This window comes from Candoia aspera, chromosome 4, assembly GCF_035149785.1.
Source record: "Candoia aspera isolate rCanAsp1 chromosome 4, rCanAsp1.hap2, whole genome shotgun sequence".
Taxonomy (NCBI): domain Eukaryota; kingdom Metazoa; phylum Chordata; class Lepidosauria; order Squamata; family Boidae; genus Candoia; species Candoia aspera.
In genome coordinates, this window is record NC_086156.1 from 8,428,110 (window position 1) to 8,446,767 (window position 18,658).

At 42.0% G+C, this 18,658-nt stretch overlaps 1 protein-coding gene across 4 annotated transcripts in view; it reads left to right on the plus strand.

Annotated features, from left to right (window-relative positions):
- Positions 1 to 18,658, plus strand: part of RBM33 (RNA binding motif protein 33) — an 84,311-nt gene that overhangs the window by 24,070 nt on the left and 41,583 nt on the right. For all 4 annotated transcript variants that reach the window (XM_063303375.1, XM_063303376.1, XM_063303377.1 and 1 more), the window contains exons 8-13: positions 2,396 to 2,604; positions 3,298 to 3,586; positions 5,221 to 5,279; positions 14,782 to 14,932; positions 15,541 to 15,869; positions 17,313 to 17,573. In XM_063303375.1, the coding sequence (XP_063159445.1) occupies positions 2,396 to 2,604; positions 3,298 to 3,586; positions 5,221 to 5,279; positions 14,782 to 14,932; positions 15,541 to 15,869; positions 17,313 to 17,573 (1,298 nt within the window). The remainder of the gene's footprint in view (positions 1 to 2,395; positions 2,605 to 3,297; positions 3,587 to 5,220; positions 5,280 to 14,781; positions 14,933 to 15,540; positions 15,870 to 17,312; positions 17,574 to 18,658) is intronic.

Below are 18,658 nucleotides of genomic sequence, written 5' to 3' on the forward strand. Positions count from 1 at the left end.
GTACAAACTAGAATCTGAGTTGTTCTTCCAGTTACGTGGAAAATAAAGTTCTATTTTAACAGCAGAGGATATTCCTGACTTCTTTGAGTCTACCTTCCCAGGCCAGATACTCTCTGCTCTGAATTCGGTTTGGTTCAGATACATGCTGGATAAGGAGGGCCAGTAGCAACAACGTGTTTACTCTCCTTAAAACTGAACATCCTTCTGTATGAGTTTTAGTCTGAATTAGCTATTTTTCAGAACATTTTGTGCCTCCTTTTTCAAGATTGTAGCCAAAAATTATAGCAGGGACAGAATGGACTAACATGGTTCTGAGTGTGCCAGTTAAAATAGAAGCAATGCTCTAATTAGTCTTACAAATGTAGTGGCATCTTTTCTTTCCTGAAGACTTCCAAATAAAAAGCCTAGGATAGTCACTACGTAGTTTCCCACTATTAGAGGCACGTTATGTATCTTTGTGAGAAAGGAGCAAGGAAGAAACAAGTGTTTAGAATGGAATATTGCCCAGACTTTGCTCTAATGGGCTACCATCAATATATTTTTGAATCTGCTGCCTTTGATAACATTTATTTGTTTGTTTGCTTGATTTACATGGCCGCCCATCTTAAGCAACTCTGGGCGGCTCACAACAACAATAAAACCAATAACTATAAAACAATCATAAAACAATCAAACAAAAACCCTGTGCCTTAATCATTCCCTTGGTATTTATTTATTTATTCAAATTTTGTTACCGCCCGTCTCCCCCAAAGGAGCAAGCAGCAAGCCCCCAAAGGATGCCCCGCAGCAAGCTCCAAATACCCTCATTCCATTCCATCCTGTCCCAGCACATCCAGAGTCAAAGATGACAAGTCACCAGACCCTGGGGAGCCAAAAACCCAAAGCCGTTCCATCTTGTCAGGGTTGAGCTGAAGTCAGTTCATCCCCACCCAGACAGCCTCCAGGCACTTGGATAGCACCACAGCAGCATCACCTTCCAGCCAGGGGGAGAGATATATAACTGGGTATCATCAGTGTACTGATGATACCCTACCCCATGCTGTTGGATGACCTCACCCAGCGGTTTCATGTAGATGTTGAAGAGGAGAGGGGAGAGACCTGAGGCCTGAGGCACCCCACACTGCAGGGGCCCAGGGCTCAACCGCTCCTCACCCACCAACACTGATTGGAACCAGCCACAGAGAGAACCAGTGCAAAACAGTTCCTCCCACTCCCAGTCCCCAAGGCCAGTCCAGAAGGATACAGTGGCTGATGGTATCAAAAGCCTCTGAGAGCCAGCAGAGCCAGGACAGTTGCACCACCCCAACCCGAGCCCTCCTGTGATGGAGTGTATCCCTGAGAAGGGGGGTGATGTGATGGATCTCAGAGCTGAGGGAGGAGAGAGCACATTCCAGGGAGATAAGCATTCTCACAGCATCAAAAGCCTTGGCAGGCCGACAAAGAAAGTTAGGCTGGCCCTGCCCTAGAGTCCCAGGAATATTTTCTCCCTTAGATCAGTCAGGGGACCTTTAGTCTGGCAAGATTCTGTATATGGCAAGAACAATAAAGAAACTAGAGTTGTAACTTCGGCTCAGCGTGGTTCTTTGCCAGTGATCCTGACATCTCCAAAGGTTATCAGCAAGTGCAATCAATGCTGTCTCAGTGCTATACCTCAGCCTGAACTCAGCCTGAAAAGGGTCTAGATAATCTGCTTCATCCAGGGCCCTCTGAAGCTGCATGCCAACCACCCTCTCAACAACCTTCCCCAAAAAGGGAAGGTTGAAGATGCTGAAAGTTGCCTAACGCAGCAGGGTCCTAGGATGGCCTCTTGAGAAGGAGGTGCACCACTGCCACCTCCAAGGCAGGTGGTACCACACCCTCCCACAAAGAGGCCTTAGCCACTGCTTGGACTCCGCCACATGCCACCCCCTGGGAGGCCTTAACCAACCAGGAGGGACATGGGTCCAGAACATAGGTGGCTGAGCTCACAGCCACGAGGACCCTGTCCACTTCCTCGAGATCATCTGGCTCAAACTCTTCCCAGATAACAGGGCTCAGGCGTGCCTCAGTCACTTCCAAAGGATCTGCCCAGCCAGAGTCCAACTCTGAGTGAAGTAAAACTATTTAGAATAAACTAAATAAACTAAACCTTATTTTAAAAAATCAGTGGTGAGACTGTTCCTGAGAGAGTAAAGGGTTTTATCGTTGCCAGACTGTATGCATTTCCATTTGCAAGTTAAAAGGATGCAATCAAATTAATTCTTTAAATGTTAGTAGATTGTCTTAAAGTATGTGCCACGCTAATTGAGTGTGTTTTACTTGCACGCAGTTGTTGCTAGTGTAGTGAAACTGTTACCAGTTCATAACTCTTAATCCTTCTGGCAAATACGGAATTACCTTTTCTTTCATCTAACAGAACTTTCTGCAGAAGCCAAAGCAGCATTACTTGAATTTGAAGAACGGGAAAGACAGCTAAAACAGGGGCGGTACGGCTCCCGAAGAGGAGGAAGACGAGGAGGGCCATTAATGTGTCGTGGGCTGGGAGAGCAAAGAAGAGACAACAATGAAAGAGGGAGAATGAAGGATCACAGGCCTGCTTTGCTGCCAACCCAGACAGCTGTTACGGTACCTTAAATGCAGTAGCGGTAGTTGGATTGGGGGTTAAAGTGGTAGAAGGCCTGCTGGGTTTAGCTGCTTAAATGAGAATGTTTGAGTCCCGCCTCAGGCACGAAAGCCGGCTGGGTGACCTTGGGCCAGTCCCTCTCTCTCAGCCCAAGAGCCAATCAGGCGTGGTAGGAGAGTTCTAGTCCTGCCTCAGGCATGAAAGCTGGCTGGGTGACCTTGGGCCAGTCCCCCTCTCTCAGCCCAAGAGCCAATCAGGCGTGGTATGAGAGTTCTAGTCCCGCCTTAGGCATCAAAGCCGGCTGGGTGACCTTGGGCCAGTCCCTCTCTCTCAGCCCAAGAGCCAATCAGGCGTGGTAGGAGAGTTCTAGTCCCGCCTTAGGCCTGAAAGCTGGCTGGGTGACCTGGGGCCAGTCCCTCTCTCAGCCCAACCCACCTCACAGGGTTGTTGTTGTGGGGAAAATAGGAGGAGGAAGGAGTATTAGGTATGTTCCCCACCTTGAGTTATTTATAAATATAATGAAGGCGGGATAGAAATTAAATAAGTAAGTAAGTTTGAAGGCAACCTATGAATACGAAGGTACTATCAGCAGCCATGAATTTGCTTAATCCCATATAAGACTTCTGCTGCATTGTGGGGACAACTTCTTAAATTTTCCAAGTAATGGAAATAGTGTTTTCTGTTTTTAATTTCAGACACATTCAGACAGGATATTTCGTCATCAGCAACCCATTAGGAACCTTTTCCAGCAGCAGCAGCAGCAACCACAGCAGCCGCAGCCGCAACAGCCACAACAGCTCCAGGGTCTGCTCCCCATCCCCACTCAGCATCATACCCCACCCCCTCCCCCTCAAGGAATTCATATGCCATCCCAAGTAGAAACCCCAAGGATACTGATGACTCCTCCTTCGGTGGCATCCCAGCAGCCAAAAAACATACACATAAATCCACACTTCAAAGGAACTGTAGTAACACCTGTTCAAGGTAGGAATCTTTTCCAAGAAAGTCTGGGGTAGGTCTTTTATCCTCATCTGGGCATCAGTACAAATGTACTGGGAAAAGCCCATTGCTTAGAAGTAGAGCACGTACGTGGATGTCAACGTTCCTGGTTATTCAGAATCTCTTTGGAGAGAGAGAAGCCAAGAGAGCTGCTGTTGATCATCATCCACTGTGCTGATCACTGTAGGTCAAAGGACTTTCTTTGGCTTTTGATGTTATCTTTATTTTCATAGCCCACCCAGCGGATTTCTACACAGAGTTTCTCAGATTCATCCCCTGGAATTAGATGATGGGAAGGGCTTCTACTGGAAGAAGTGTGGAAAAAAAGGTCCACAGTAGCTTTGTGGGCAAAAGAGAGAGTTTGGGATGTAGAGGGCTGCAGAACTTTGTTGTTTGCTATTGCTCACAGTTTTACCGGTTTTTATGATAATTGTGCTTCGTACTGGGTTTGCGCATGTCTGAGAGCCTCTGGAGTGAGGCCATTTGTAACTCTCACTTAAAAATTAGCAAGCAAAGGAGCAAGCAAGGGAGCTGCAGAATAGACTGACAGGATAGGAGAAGACAGGAAGGGGGTTTCTTTGTGGATATGAAATATGTGTTTCAGGTATATGCATGAAAGAGAAATTCACATAAGTTTAAGCCAGGAGTTGGGTTTCTGTGCCGTATTGAATAATACAGGTTGTCTCACAAGCTAGCAAAGTAGTAATTGTCCTGCAGTGCCACATTATTTTTTTCCCCCTTGGAAAGAGTTCACACTAACATGCTGAACCCAAAATAAAATTATGTCATGGCCTAGCATAGTGGGTGAAGGTTTAAGCAAGGATATGTTCTTGAAACAAAGAAATGAGTGCCTAGAGTTTCATGTAGCGAGTTCAGGGATGTGATTCTTACATTATAATCAAATAGGAATTTGCATAGCACAAGTTTACTTTACCTTAAGGTCTCTTGTCAGAGTAATTCTGATGCAGAAATTTCTATTAATTCAATGTGCTTTGTAACTTAGATGAGCAACAGTAAGAGCAGGGTATAGAGAGAGAGAGAGAGCTTGCTTGTAGAACAGCTAATTCAGCACAGACTCCTTCTCCCATATCTTCCTTAGTTTTGTATACTCCCTTTTTCCATTTGCTCCATTTTAAAAAATTGAAATCATTTGATTGCCTTATCTTAGGAGGTGCAACATGGTGTGAACGATAACCTAATATAGAACATGTTTACTCAGGAATATGTGCAACTGAGCTTAACTAGTCTTATTCCCTAGTAAGCGTACATAGGGCTATAATTGAATTAATGTGAATTAACCAATGGAATCAGTTGCATCTGGAATTTTGGGAAATCATGGCAGGCCTCTGATGCAGCGCTGTCAGGATTTTGTCCCCTCATTCTGTAACGTGTGGTACTTACGAAAACAAATATTTCAAATTGCCTATGCCTTGTTTAATTTTGGAGCCTATGCCATCAGCATCCTAATTGCCCTGTTGCATGGTGTTAACACATTTTGCCTGCCTGCAGCTGTTGGGGAGAATGGGGAAGCAGCTGCCTGTGAATGTGGCTGCATATGAAAATGGCCTGGAGTCTTGGCTAAAACAAATTGATTTAAAAGGTGTGCTCCTTGTTTTTAGTGCCCTTGCTGCCAGTCCCAACCCAGCCAAGACCTGCCGTAGGACCCCAGAGATTTCCCGTGAGTAGCAGCTGTTTCTTCTTCTCTGATATGGATAAGCATACATTTGTAAAGAAATATTAATACGGCAAATAAAAGTGGTGCCAGTGAAATATAATTTTAAGGATTTGCAAATATTGACAGTGATCTGTGAGCTAGAAAATTGTTTGTTAAAAGCTTAAAGGTCAATGAATTTTTCAGAGCTGAATTAATTTTGTTTTAATTGTAAAAACTTCCAGTGGGGAGTTAAAAAAAAAAGCACACACTGGCTGGGTTCAAAATAATAAGTACTCCTCCATCCATTAGAGCCCTTTCAGAATAAATAAAATTGCTCCTCTTTAATAAAAGGGCATTAAATACTACAGGTTTAAAACACAAATTGCATATTTCTAATGTAAATGGGAAGACTATTATTTTTTTGTTTTGTTTTAATACCAGAAGCTGATTTGATACTGGCTTGCTCTGCCATCTCCTTACCCTTTTTCTCCTAAACACAGTAGCCAGTTCCTCCTCTTAGCTAATCTACTACACCTGGTTGACTTGCCTCTCTGAATGTCACTGAATATTCCCATTTTTCTTCCCCATTCATACTTTTGTAGTCTGTGAATTTCCCAGGTTTTTTCCCCCAGCTTTGTATTCCTTCAGTTACAGTTTCATCAAGACTCATAACAGGAACACTCAGAGCAACGCTGCCTTCATTAACCAGACTGGAACTACATCATCTTTTTAGCCCCCTTTCAGCTTTTATAAAGCTAAAAAAATAATTCACATTGTTACATTAACACCCAGAAATTCAGAAATATCTTTCAGAAATATGGGAACATATTCCCATGGTGTTATAATGAAAAGATTAATGTCTTTTAATGCTCTGTACTGAACACCACTTCGGCCTCACTTTTTTAATCACAAAAAAATTAAACCAATGTACATATGGTGAGGTGATTTTTGTTTTAAAAACCTGCAGTGATCTTGCTGGTAGTTTGTGGGTTATTCTTCAGGAGTAAGTCAGAATTGTGAAGAATTCTGGTGCATGTGGGAACAAGCGGTGTGGTGGTGTATGTTGCTTGATTGCTCTTTGTTGGTTCTCTACCAGAGGGATGATGGACGATGCTCTCCACGATCCCCTTAGCCCCCGTGACCTGGGAAATGACTTGTTAGGAGAAACCAAGTCCACCTTCCTAGTTCATACAGAGTGCTAAATGAAACTCAGATGGAGCCTGATGGTGGTGTTATTTATGCAGTTGGCACATTTATGAGTTATCTTATAATTGGTGAACTCTGGCTCCAGATGAATGTTTTTCTGAGATGCAGCAAACACGTATGAAGATTTTACCTACTGAGACGTAATACGTGGGCTATTTGTAGCCATTGGGGATATGTATTAAAAGCGTCCTGTCATCATTTTCACCATTTGATAAAGGATAGCTGTTTACACGCTTGTACTGTTATTTGTTTAAATGTTAGACATCAAATACAGAGGGGGGGGGGAAACCCTAGCCTGCTGCATGGCTGCCATAGAAATTGTGTTTTTGTTATGGCGGTGCTGTTAGAGCAGCAGCAGTAAATGAAATTTTCAGTCTATTACTGTGCAGCAGCGGTGGCAAATTCCAGCTAGTCTGGAAAGCATTTCCTTTTCTTTTAAACATGATACAAGGTATCAGGTGGTCATGATTGACATTTCTTGGATAGAGCTCTATACAGCATTTCATGCAAATCATGTTCGAATGAGACTGCTGAATGAAATTACATTTTTCCCTCCTATTACAGCCCCTGCAGATGTGCAACTGAGCTTTCCTCAGCATCACTTGGCAAGTTCTCTTTATGAGGACCTGCCATTTTCACAACTTATCTACATAGTCCTATTATTAGTGCCTTTACAATAGAGCAATGAGTGTTTTCTCCTGTCAGATCTGTAGAGTACCCAGAAGATCAACTGCATTGGCTCCACCCCCTCCCCATACCGTGTCAGACAGTGTCAGGCTGGGAGAAGGGAAATGCAATTTACAGTGCAGGTGACACAATAACAAACATCTTCCATTTGCTAGGGAGCTTCTGATTAATCACTGTTTCCATACATTATCACTCTATCAAATTTAATCATATCAGTGAATTGCAATCTGCAGGAGGAGCAGCAGAAACTAAACACGATGGTAACGCTGATTAAGCCAGGAAGAGGGGCAGGATCTAAAACGAACCAGCCCTTTCCTTTTCCTTCCCCCATAGCGCTTTCTGTTCATAAATGGTAAAATCAAGCTACAGTCACGGATGTCCACTCTTTGATTTGACTTGAACGTTCTCGGGCAACAAGCATTTTCGAAACATAAAAATACCAATTTTTCTGTATATTTCAAAAATGGTTGTTGCCCGAGAATGTTCAGGTCAAATCAAAAGAGTGGGCAACCATGACTGCAGCTTTTACCAAAAGCATAGGTGTCACAGAAGTGGACAGACCTTATGCTTTGAGGCCAGTGGTCTGTGAATAAATTATAATCAAATAGAAAGCATCGCTTCTCAATTGTTCTTTTTTTTTAAGAAAACATTAATGGAAGATCAGTGTCAATAGTTTTTGACATTATTGCCGATTGATTATTTATTTATTGGATTTCTGCGTTGTCAAATCTTAAAATTTGTGGCAATTTATAACTGTGAACATACACAGACAATACAAATCATTGCATAGTAAAAATGAGAGAGAATAAGAATACAGCAATCAGTTAAGCAAGAACAGATACTGTATTAAGTGGGATTGGGTTTCGACGCCCTGTGAAATCACACAGTTTGAACTGCTTTATGGAACATTGTCAAAGTCAGCACTAGCCTAGGGGAAACTGTTCCGTGGGCTGAAAATCATAAATACGCTGGCCCTGAGTCCCACCAATCATGCTGCTTACACACTGGAGATAGATACAGTAACATCCCCAGCAGAGATGAGTGCATCGGACAGGATGTTTCTAATGAGAGAAGGTGGTCCTCCAGATATCTAAGAGGCAAGCCTCGTAGGGCTTTTAAGGATGAAAACAGTACTCTGAATTATACCCAGAGACAGTGCCTCCAGTCCCAGCCTTGGCAGGCGATCTCGGGTATATTGTGATTGATGATATTGAATGCAGCTAAATGATCAAATAAGACCAGCAGGGGTGCGTTCCTGGTCCCAAAACAAGTCATATACCATGTTTTTGACAGATAATACTTGATGAGTGCTAAATGCTGACCACAAATAAGAATATAGCAGTTCTCTGTGGCCGGGAAATCCCAGATAGTCATACAGCTTTTGCCCCTTTCCTCTGCCTTCCTTTGTCCAAATATCCTCAGTTCCAAACTCTAACATGGAATATTCTGCTTATTGATCAGTTTTATACCTTAACTAGTTAAATTCGTCTAGGAGCAGAAAGTGTTTTTCCTACCCCCATCTTTCCAAAGGAATAATTCCTCTTGATCTTCAAAGAACAATCTACAAGAAATTACTGTTAAACTGGTAGGGATGTGAGTTCATCTATTACAGTTCTCTGTGGGCTGTCATAGGGTGAAATCTGCTGACTGGACTATTCTATCAGTCCGAGAAGGAAGTTCTTTCCCTGGTTGCAGCATCTGGCATTCCCCCTTAAAATGGGCTCTAGAAGGTTAGGAGACTGGAGCAGCTTTGAGTGGATGGGATGGTTACAAAGAGGAGCAGGAGCTCCACTAATGTAGAAATTGATTGTCTGTAGATCATTTGTTTATCCTTGGCCTTGGCATAGCAGCCATTCTGGCTTTTTTGCAAGATCTAGAATTGTATTAAGAGCATGGAGCTCTTTAAGTAGCTTAAAGGCCTTTTTGTTTTAAGTGCAGAGAGCCAGCATAGTAAATATATATACTTAAACTCAGGTGTGAGACCCAGAGCTTGGATCACTCCCATCTTTTTCTTTTTCTGCCACTGTACACACAATTTATATATTTATTCTGTTGATTAGATTATATCCCACCAATAGGAGCTTGAGGTGGCTTATGTGGGGTTTTATCCCTACAACCTATAAGCCAGTTTGAATTTCCGTGGCTGAGGGTAGACTCAAACACTGGTCTCTCTGGTTTATGTATTACACAACAGTGACTCTCTTAATTTTGTGAAGGGCCCCATCATGGGGTTAATCCAAGACCACCAAGTTTCTGGAATTGAAAATACTTCGCTGAGGACATGACAACAGTGAAATGAGACTTATTTTGAAGACATTTGCACAATCCACTTTCACATAGCTTACCCTATTCTAATTGAATTGAACCAAGGTTATTTCCTGAGAAGAAGGTAAAGTCCAGTGGCTGCTAAAGTAAGAGGATTAACATTTGTGACAAATGGGTACAGTTTTAAGTAGTGTCATAGGTTACAGTAGTCCTTGATTCTTTGCATTCATGCCATTTTAATAAGAATTAACAGAATATCCGTACCTAGATGTTAATGGCATTTCTCGTCTCTTTGCATTTTAAGTGAGATTAATAAATGAAAATATGTGGAGACAGAGTATAATTTATTGAAAGATTCATGAAGTTTCAGTGACATTGTTAAAGTATTTAATTAGTCTAGTTGAAAAAAAAATACATAGAGTGACCCTTTAGAAAAGCTGATAAGTGATATAATAGCTGCTAGATCCTCTTTATGCTTTGCTTTATAAGATTACCATAGTGCTAAGCAATTTATGCTAAGTTTTCTCTTTTATTGGTAGCCAACGTTATCTCTGGTTCATGAATAGATTATAAGAGATAATATCATGTAATTAACAAGAGATGCCAAAAAGTAAAAGTACAATTTGTATAAGAATTGTGTATGGGAGAATGTTAATTTTTTTAACTGGGGAGTATATTTGAGAGGATCAAAGAAAGCAAAATAGTTTAATACTTTGATAGGATTAAAGTAACCTTATCTCACATTCTTTCAGAAAGTTGCATTGTCGTCTATGCTGAAGTCATGCTGAACAAGCTAATCAGATCCCTTACCAACTGTAGGGAGAATAGTTAGAGCAGGTGCTTGCAAAAGTAATTGATTACACCCATGTTATGCCTTTAGTTTGGTGCATAACTGAAATATCTATGTTGAATAATTCCTGTTATTATAGACATTGGTTAACCATATTTCTCTTAATTTGTGATGCCCAAGTTGGGTAACAGCATCTAACCAACTTTGGCTGACCTCAAAGAAATTAAGCAGATTTAGGCCTGGCTAATACATGTATAGGGGATCACCAGGAATGAGGGCTGTAGGCCATGCTAGGAAATTAAAAAAGAAAAAGAAAAATCCTGGAAGAAAGCATTGGCAAACTACATCCGTATTGCTGCCAGAAAACCACATGGTTGTGTCCATGAAACCACAAGGAGCTGAGCTTGAGCTGAGGATAACATTTTCCTTACAAAAGAAATTGATAATCCCTGTTGCAGGTTTTCATAACAGAGCTGAAGAAATTAAGATAATTACATTTAAAAAATGTAGACCTTATATTTTAATTTCTGGTAGATATTGAGGGCGACTTTACTTTTTTTTAAGACTGCTTTTGATGAATACCACAAAAGCCATTATAGTGTGCCGCATGTGTACATTCCTTGTTTCGTTGCGTAGAAGAGATAAGCTTTTCTACGATGGTGCCTGTCGCAAAACATAGATGTATCAGTAGGTTTCTTTGGCAAAAATTGTTCTTATATAGATTTAAGCTATTTAAAAGTTGCAGCAACTCATCTAACATTTCTTTAATAAAGGTGACAGAAGTAATTTCACAACTTCAGGGTTTGAATGTAAAAGCTGTCACATGCAGACTTTGAAGAGTTTCTGGCTAAGAGACAGCTAAGAGACTGAAAATGTCTCTAGTGTTATCTTGCCACTGCCATAAATTTACTAAGCCTAAGGCACACCTCTGTATCTTGTCTTAGCTGTCCCATCTGCAATAGGGGGTAATACTGTTGTTGCTGAGATTGTATGAGCAAAGCTCTTTGAACACTTTAATATGTTATATAAATGTTTGTGCTATAGAATGTCAGGCATCATGAAAGGAGTGTCTGTTTTAATAGGCATAAGATGCTTGTGGCCCCGAGGCTCTGAAGTTCTTTAAATTAATACTATATAGAGGTGCGTGTACCAATCTGGTGCTTCAGCCCTGGCAAACCTGACCTGTGGGTGTTTCAAATTTTTCTCATCCTCCTCCTCGTTCTCCTGGCTGATAAAATTGTGCAAGACTAACACAGACTGCCACTCAAAAATAAACATTCTCCAAAACCAACACCAGCTCTTCAGCACCCAAAATTCAAAAAAGCATTGCCCTAAAACATTGTCATTTCAGATTTATAAACAGTTAAGATTAATTTTATTATAGCTATTTGAAATGTGCTACAGTAAAACCATGAAAAACTACTACTAAACTAGCATGCTGATTCTTTTCATCTGTTGTACATTAGTGCTTGTGATTGTGAAAACTTGCATTCTTGGTACACACTGCACTATTAAAGAGCGTTGTTGAATGTGGACTTATCTCAGTTCAAATTCTGAAAGAAATAGGCTATATTTTTATTTCCTTTAGTAGTGACAGTGCATCTGTTATACTTCTTATTATATATTGTGCTTCTACTTTTTCTCCTCTATAATTTGTGGCCATGGGCTTGCTCCTTGTTGTATATGTCGCATGTTTTGCCATAATTTTCAAAATTAGGGTTTTATTTCAATTTTCCATGGGAAAAAATGTGGTCATAAGCTCCTAAAATTTAATTTGAACTTAATTAAATTAAGATATCTCATTTAATAGTTTACATATTTTAATCGGCAAAATCTAGCTAATTTCTACAATATCATAGTCCTGATCCACAAAGAAATTTATATAAAGTCAACAGGGCATCCATGGGAAACAAATGATTAGAGGAATCATAATAGCATTGTGTAATCTCTAAAAAAGGGATGGTGTAAAAATAGGTAAAATAATAATAAAGAGCCAGCAGTGCTAATGTCACAGAATCACAGAGGTAAATGTCTTGTGTGAGGAATTTTGTTAAATCTGCCCTCTAAAATATTGCTAGTGTAAACATTGTGTGATATTTAGAAATAGAGAGCAAATTGAGGTACCACAGAGGTGTAGAGCAGTAGAGTTGATTTCCTATAATTATAGTGGCTGAAATTGTGCTGATTTCATCCTGATGTTTCATATCTAAAACCCTTTGCTTAAGAACTGATTGTGCTTGTTCATATCCCAAGGGAAATAATCTCTTCAGAAATATGGGGTATAAGCATAATCTTTTGTCTGTGGTCCTCTTCCAGTTAGATTGAAATTTGTTGACTAACATAAGGAGAGTAAGTTCCTTGGGCTAAAATGAACTTCAGGCAGAAGTTTGAGGTGGTAATCCATCCGTGATTTCCATCTGAGGAAGACCAAATTCCATTTGTTGGGCAACATGGGGTACTTATTAGATCACCTGGAATGCATCCCTCAAAAACGTAGAAGCTAAAAGTTACAAGACATGGGGAACACTTTTGTGTCATATTATTTTAAAGTTGCAAGGTTAGAAAATAGTTAATAGTTGGCATGGTCACATATATATGTGTATGTATATGTACATTGTGTAAAATTGGAAAGTGTAGAAGTTAGTGAAGCCCTAAATATAATATGTGTGACACTTCTCATGTGTCTTTTTTTTTTTTAGTACTTTAAGCAGGATAGTTAATTTTCCCAGCTAAAACATTTTCTTTCTAGAATGTAATGCATTTTCTGTAATTTATTCACTGTGTATAACTGTGAAATGTATTGGTCAGGCAAAATAATGTGGTTTTTTTCTACTCTATTTTGAGAAGTTGTTGGAGATAAACTGGAATCTAACTAATAGGGCTGTTCAGTGCTTTGGAGGCCGTTGCCATGTGATCTAGAAAAAGATGCAGTTGGTTTAATGAGATGCAGATAGTAGCTATGTTCACAGCCCTGTACTCTCTAAAGCACTTTTTCTACAGTTCTTAAAAAAAAATGAAAATGGGAGCAGAAGGGGAGATGAAACAACATAACTTTCGAGGGATACACAGAGCATGACATAGGGCATGTGTAATATCTGTAAAAATTATTTTGAAGGACAAATCTGCTAGGTTAACAGTAATTCTGTTGGACTGAGGGATTAGACTCAGATACAGCATGTTGTAGGAGAGAACGTGGTATATCACCTGTTAAAAAGTCAAGAACAATTTATGATCCTCACAGACTGCTAACTTTAAATTCCTCTGAATTGGGATTAGACCAGCTCATGACAGACAAGGCATGAATGACTAGTAATGTTGATGGCTACTTACTTTCTCCAGTATGAATGTCTCATACCCATTACTGGGGAATTTTGGTGGGAGGGGGCTTGTGTACTCATGCCCTGCTTTCCAGAGGGATTTCATTGAGTCGGTTGAGGGACAGAATGCTGTACTAGATCAGTGGTATAGAAAATGGCTGCTCTTACATACTTAAGCACATGTGGTTGAGATGTTACTGTGTTGTCATACCTTACCCTACAACATACTAATCAAAGCATTCATCTTTATGTGCATTTAAAGCTATAAGTAACATAAAATAAGACTGTGCCCTATCCAGGGTATGGCATTACAATAGCAAGTGGGCAAGTTAGCTGGACAGCTGTTCTGCTCAGGTGTGATACTTGGGTGACGGTGATGTGTGACTTTAAGTATCAGTGGGAATACAAACTGGCAAATGTGTCTATCTTAATAGTTTTTATTTTCGGAGGAAGAATGATAACATAATATTGTCCCTTCCTGTTAGCTCAGCTAATCAGCATTTGTACCCCAAAAAGACCTTGCCTTTTTAATGGACAGAAGTACACAGTGCTGGTGCAGAGGAGAAAATCAATTACAGAGCTTAAATTTTATTTTCTCCCCCTTGCTGATGATGAAATCGCTGGATATCTGTCTGTAACACATTTATTTAAAACGAAGGGTAGGGTATCTGTGTTAATGTTTTGTATCTTTTTTATAATGAATGTCTTAGATATGTGGGTTGTCAAATGTTGTCTTCCTTATCCTCGGAATAAGTTTTCTTTATTTCGGAGCGCGTATGTGTGTGTGCACGTGTGTATGAAGGGGGCGAGGGATCGTTGTTTGACACCAGAAAATTAAAGTAGCTTCATTTTTACTTACTTAGGCTGTATTAAATAGATAGCAAAGAATCTCATGGTTTTAAAAGATAAGTGTCAGGAGCATAAAGTAGACATTCAGACTTTTGGATTAATGGGATAGAAGTTCAATAATTGTATGGATTTCAGTAAGCTTGAAAAGAAACTGCATTCCTGTAGGGCTGCTGTGATTATTAAAGCAGGCTGAGCTGCCTGTAAACACGTTGTCCTTAGATTCTGTGTTCACAGTCACAACAAAAGATGGGACTTGCAAAAGTGGCAGTTTGTGCAGATTATAGAATAGATACTTCCATCTGTTATGCATTTTCTTTCAAAAGTAAATGGACTGGTGAAGAAATGCTGCAAGAAGAGTTCTGCCTCATTTCTCTCTCACCCCTCACTTTTTTTGTTTTTTTAAATCATGCAGGGCCCTCCAGATTTTCAGCAAAATCCTCCTGGACCTGTTCCTGCCAACTTCAGCCAAGCCCCACGGCTTTCCCTCCAGGATCAGTGGCGGGGACCACCACCTCCTCTTCCGCCCCCACCTCCACAGGAGAGAGAACCTTTCTTCATGGGAGGTACTGCCATTAACTTACGGGTGGGAAGAGACATTCTCCTTGGTTCTCTGGCAGGGGCTTTGGCCTTAACTACGAAGCCAGAATTTTCCCCATCTTCTCATTTGGCGAATCCAGAAATAGTCCCATCTTCCTTCGTTCGGAGTCCAGCATTCAGCAATTACATCCGTACTCTTGAACCAGCATGGCCATTAGTCCAGTCCAGGAAAGGGCTGGGCCAGTGCTTCTCAACCTCAGCCACTTCAGATATGTGGACTTCAACTCCCAGAATTCCCCAGCCAGCAAATTCTGGGAGTTGAAGTCCACACATCCAAAAGTGGCCAAGGTTGAGAAACACTGACCCAGCCCTTTCCTATACCGTGTTTATCTTGTTAATGCATCCTTCCTACAAAAAAATTCTGGGAAGCAATGCGCAAACCACAAGATGATTTGTCTATACAACGGGGGACTTCTGGTTGGAGTAGAGAGCACTGGGCCAATTGGAGAAACTGTGGGGCTAATCACGGCAACTCTCCCTGTGACGCTTCTTTCCAGTGGGGCTGGGCCCAAACGGGTCTTTTGCTTGGCAGATGGGTGGGTTTCATGCCGCCTCCTTTTTATTTTTCCGACAGAGCCGAGATTTCCCAGCCATCACTTGTTTGAGCAGCGGAGCCCCCCTCCACCACCGCCCCCGCTTCTTAACAGCGCACACCCTGTGCCCAGCCAAAACCCGCTGCCATTCACTCAGCCTGGGCCGGGTTTCAGCCAGCAGGGGCAACAGCCGATGTTTCCAAGAGAAAGGCTGGTAAGGCCCAGTCTGCAGCCTCAGGGCCCCGTGGGGATTCTTCACTTCAGCCAGCCGGGAGCAGCCAATGCACGGCCTTTTCTTCCTCCAAGGCAGTCCTTCCTGCAGGTCCCAGGGCAGCCGTTCTTAGCCCCTCTCACCCAAGCTGGCATGCAGGTACGTAATGATAAGGACAGCCGTCCTCATCTCTGTTGTATGCTCTTCTGACCATTTTAGCCTGGGCTCTCACAGTCTCTGTAGGTCCTCCAGTGCAGGTACATGGAATTGTTCCTCCCTATTGCTCCTTTCTTGCCTTTTTGCAGGAATCTGATTTTAGGGAATAATACAGATCTGCTTATCCACAGTCACTTAAAAAAAAAGATGGCGACTCTGTTGCCTGGTACTTGGGAGAAAGCAATCGGTTTTTACTGTGCCTTTTTTGGCTCAACTTCCAAATCCTCTTATATGTAAAGCGGTCATTTCTTTGATATTTCAGGCTAAGAGCAAAGTGAGTTGTGGATATTGACCTGCCTAGTGTCCTTATGTTGCCAGAGGGATTCTAGGAGTCGTAGGGCCAACTTATCTGGAGTGTGCCACTTTGGGGGAGGCTGTTACAGGTTATTCCATTTAGTCTTAGCTCAGGCCACATGTTGCTTAAGCAGAATGCTGAGAGACGCTCCCTTGTAAACACAGCTTGAATGCTCAACGTTTGAAGCAATTTAAATGTGCCTTTGCTCATTGCTTTCCCCCACCACCACCACTGGTGGCCAGCCCTAATTGAATTACAAGGGTTAACTGCAACTATATCGTGAGAATGCTTCAAAGTGAAGACATTAAAAAGCTTTGATTTTTGTGAAGCTGTTCGCAGAGCTAATGGGATTAGAAAAGTTTATAATATGACATTCTGTTACGTATTCCATGGTTTCCTAAATTGATTTACTCCAGGACAGATATGGAAGTCTATTTTCTGAAAAACAGGTTCCTGTACAGTGAGTAGGTTAAGCATGCATCTAAAAACATCAGTTCTGGAACACTGCAAAGCTTAGAGCTCCCTCTGCTGGCACTCTGCTTTCTTTTAATGTAGGCTCGAATAACAAACACCAGCTTCTAGTAGTTTGTTTGCTGAAGCATTTTTTAAAAAGCTTCTGTACTTTATTAGCAATACAAAGTGTTCAAATTCCAGCTGCAAGCTTTACCTTCACCCAAAAAAGGAAGCACTCCAGTACAGTGCCTTCATGCAGGAGAGCCCTTAGATTAATCTGGAGTCATCAGATTAGAAGTGGGTGATATTTTAACCAGGCTGTGCCACCCTTTGGATCTGAAGATGGAAAGTTGGGCAGAGCCCACAGAGGTTCAAACTTTAAAGTAGGTGATAATGTCTTTGCCCTGGATCACGCAGCTTCTGCTGCTGCCTAATCCTGGGGAAGTATATTTTTGGTTGAAAGAGTTGCAGTCAGGTGGCGCTTTCTGCTGCCAAAGAATTTTTGGCCTTCAGCGCCCAATTTCTGAACAACCTTAGCTTCTGTCAGAGGGTTTTTTGTTGTTTAAGTGCCTGTTCTGTCTCGCTAGCAGTCGGGGAGCAAACCCGGCCTCACGCCTGCCATGTGTTCCAATGTACAGGGCCCTTTGCACCCTCCTCTGCAGCCACAGCATCCACAACCGCCGCCACAACACCCGCAGCCGCCGCCGCCGCCGCCCCAGCCTCACCACCAGCCACATCAGTCCCACCAGCAGCAGCACCACCTGCTGCCTGTGCCTCCCCAGCCTCTGATTCCGGTCGCCCCATCCCAGTTCAGGCCTCACATGCAGACTTCACAGCAGCAGCCAAGCAGCAGCCGGATGCAGTGCCAGCAACGGCAAGGTCTGGTAAAGGCCAGGCATGTAAGTGTCCTGTACATAACACTAACAAACATGGGCCTCCCTGGTCAGGGGCAAGACCTGAAAAGTCGTCTTTGAAAAGGCATGAGTTCTTACCTCTGCCTACTTGCCCCCGTCCACTCCCTCTGTCTCTGTTTATATATTTCATCATTTCTGGCCCACCAGTTAATAGACTCTGGGTGGCTGGAGTCTGTGCAACATTTTCATTTTGAATATTTATATCCCATCTTTCCTCTGGGAGCTTGGGAGGGGGGCTGTCCATTATTTGTTTGTTGGTTTAAATTTATTGGCCACCCAACTCCAGGTGACTCTGGGCAGCTTACAGAAGTAGAAGAAAATAGGAAAAAAACACATTAAAAAACAGCTAAAACATTAAATCAGATGGTAGCCCAAACTAAAATGATCTCATAACAAAAGAAACGAGGGGCCTCATCAATCCTAGGCCTGGGACCAAAGCCAGGTTTTCAAAGCTTTCCGGAAGCCTAGGAAAGAGGGCCCTGTCTTTATCTCTGGGGGGGTGCTGTTCTGGAGGGTGTGGGCCACAACGGAGCAGGTACGCTTCCTTGGTCCCATAAGATGACAAAGTTTAATGGAGGGGACCTGGAGCACACCCAATCTGCTGGAACCTACTTGGTGGGCAGCACCCATTGGAGACAAGTGGTCTCTCAGATATTCAGACCCTCTGCAGTTATATAAGTTATAGTTACAACTGAGAGAGAGGGCTGAAGGAAGTCTCCAATGACCTCTGTTGAAAAGTAGGGGTTTGAACCAAGGTCCCTTGGCCCAGATCCAATCTCTTAAGCACTACATAATTTAAAGAAAGGAAAAAAGTGCTCTGGGGATAATTGTGTGCACCTGCTTGCCTTTCTTCTCTCATTCCACACTCCCTTCTACATCCCCCATGGGATGTACTTTAATATGACTCCACTCACTACTCTGTTGACATATTAGGTTAGTATGGCATGGAGTCAAGCTACCACCATATAGGTAAACAGTCTTCTTTGAGTTGAGTGGGACTCTCAAGTGAAAAATGCGAGGAGCTAGAAATAAGTAGTTCACAAAGGGCTACAGGTTACCTACTGTTACTG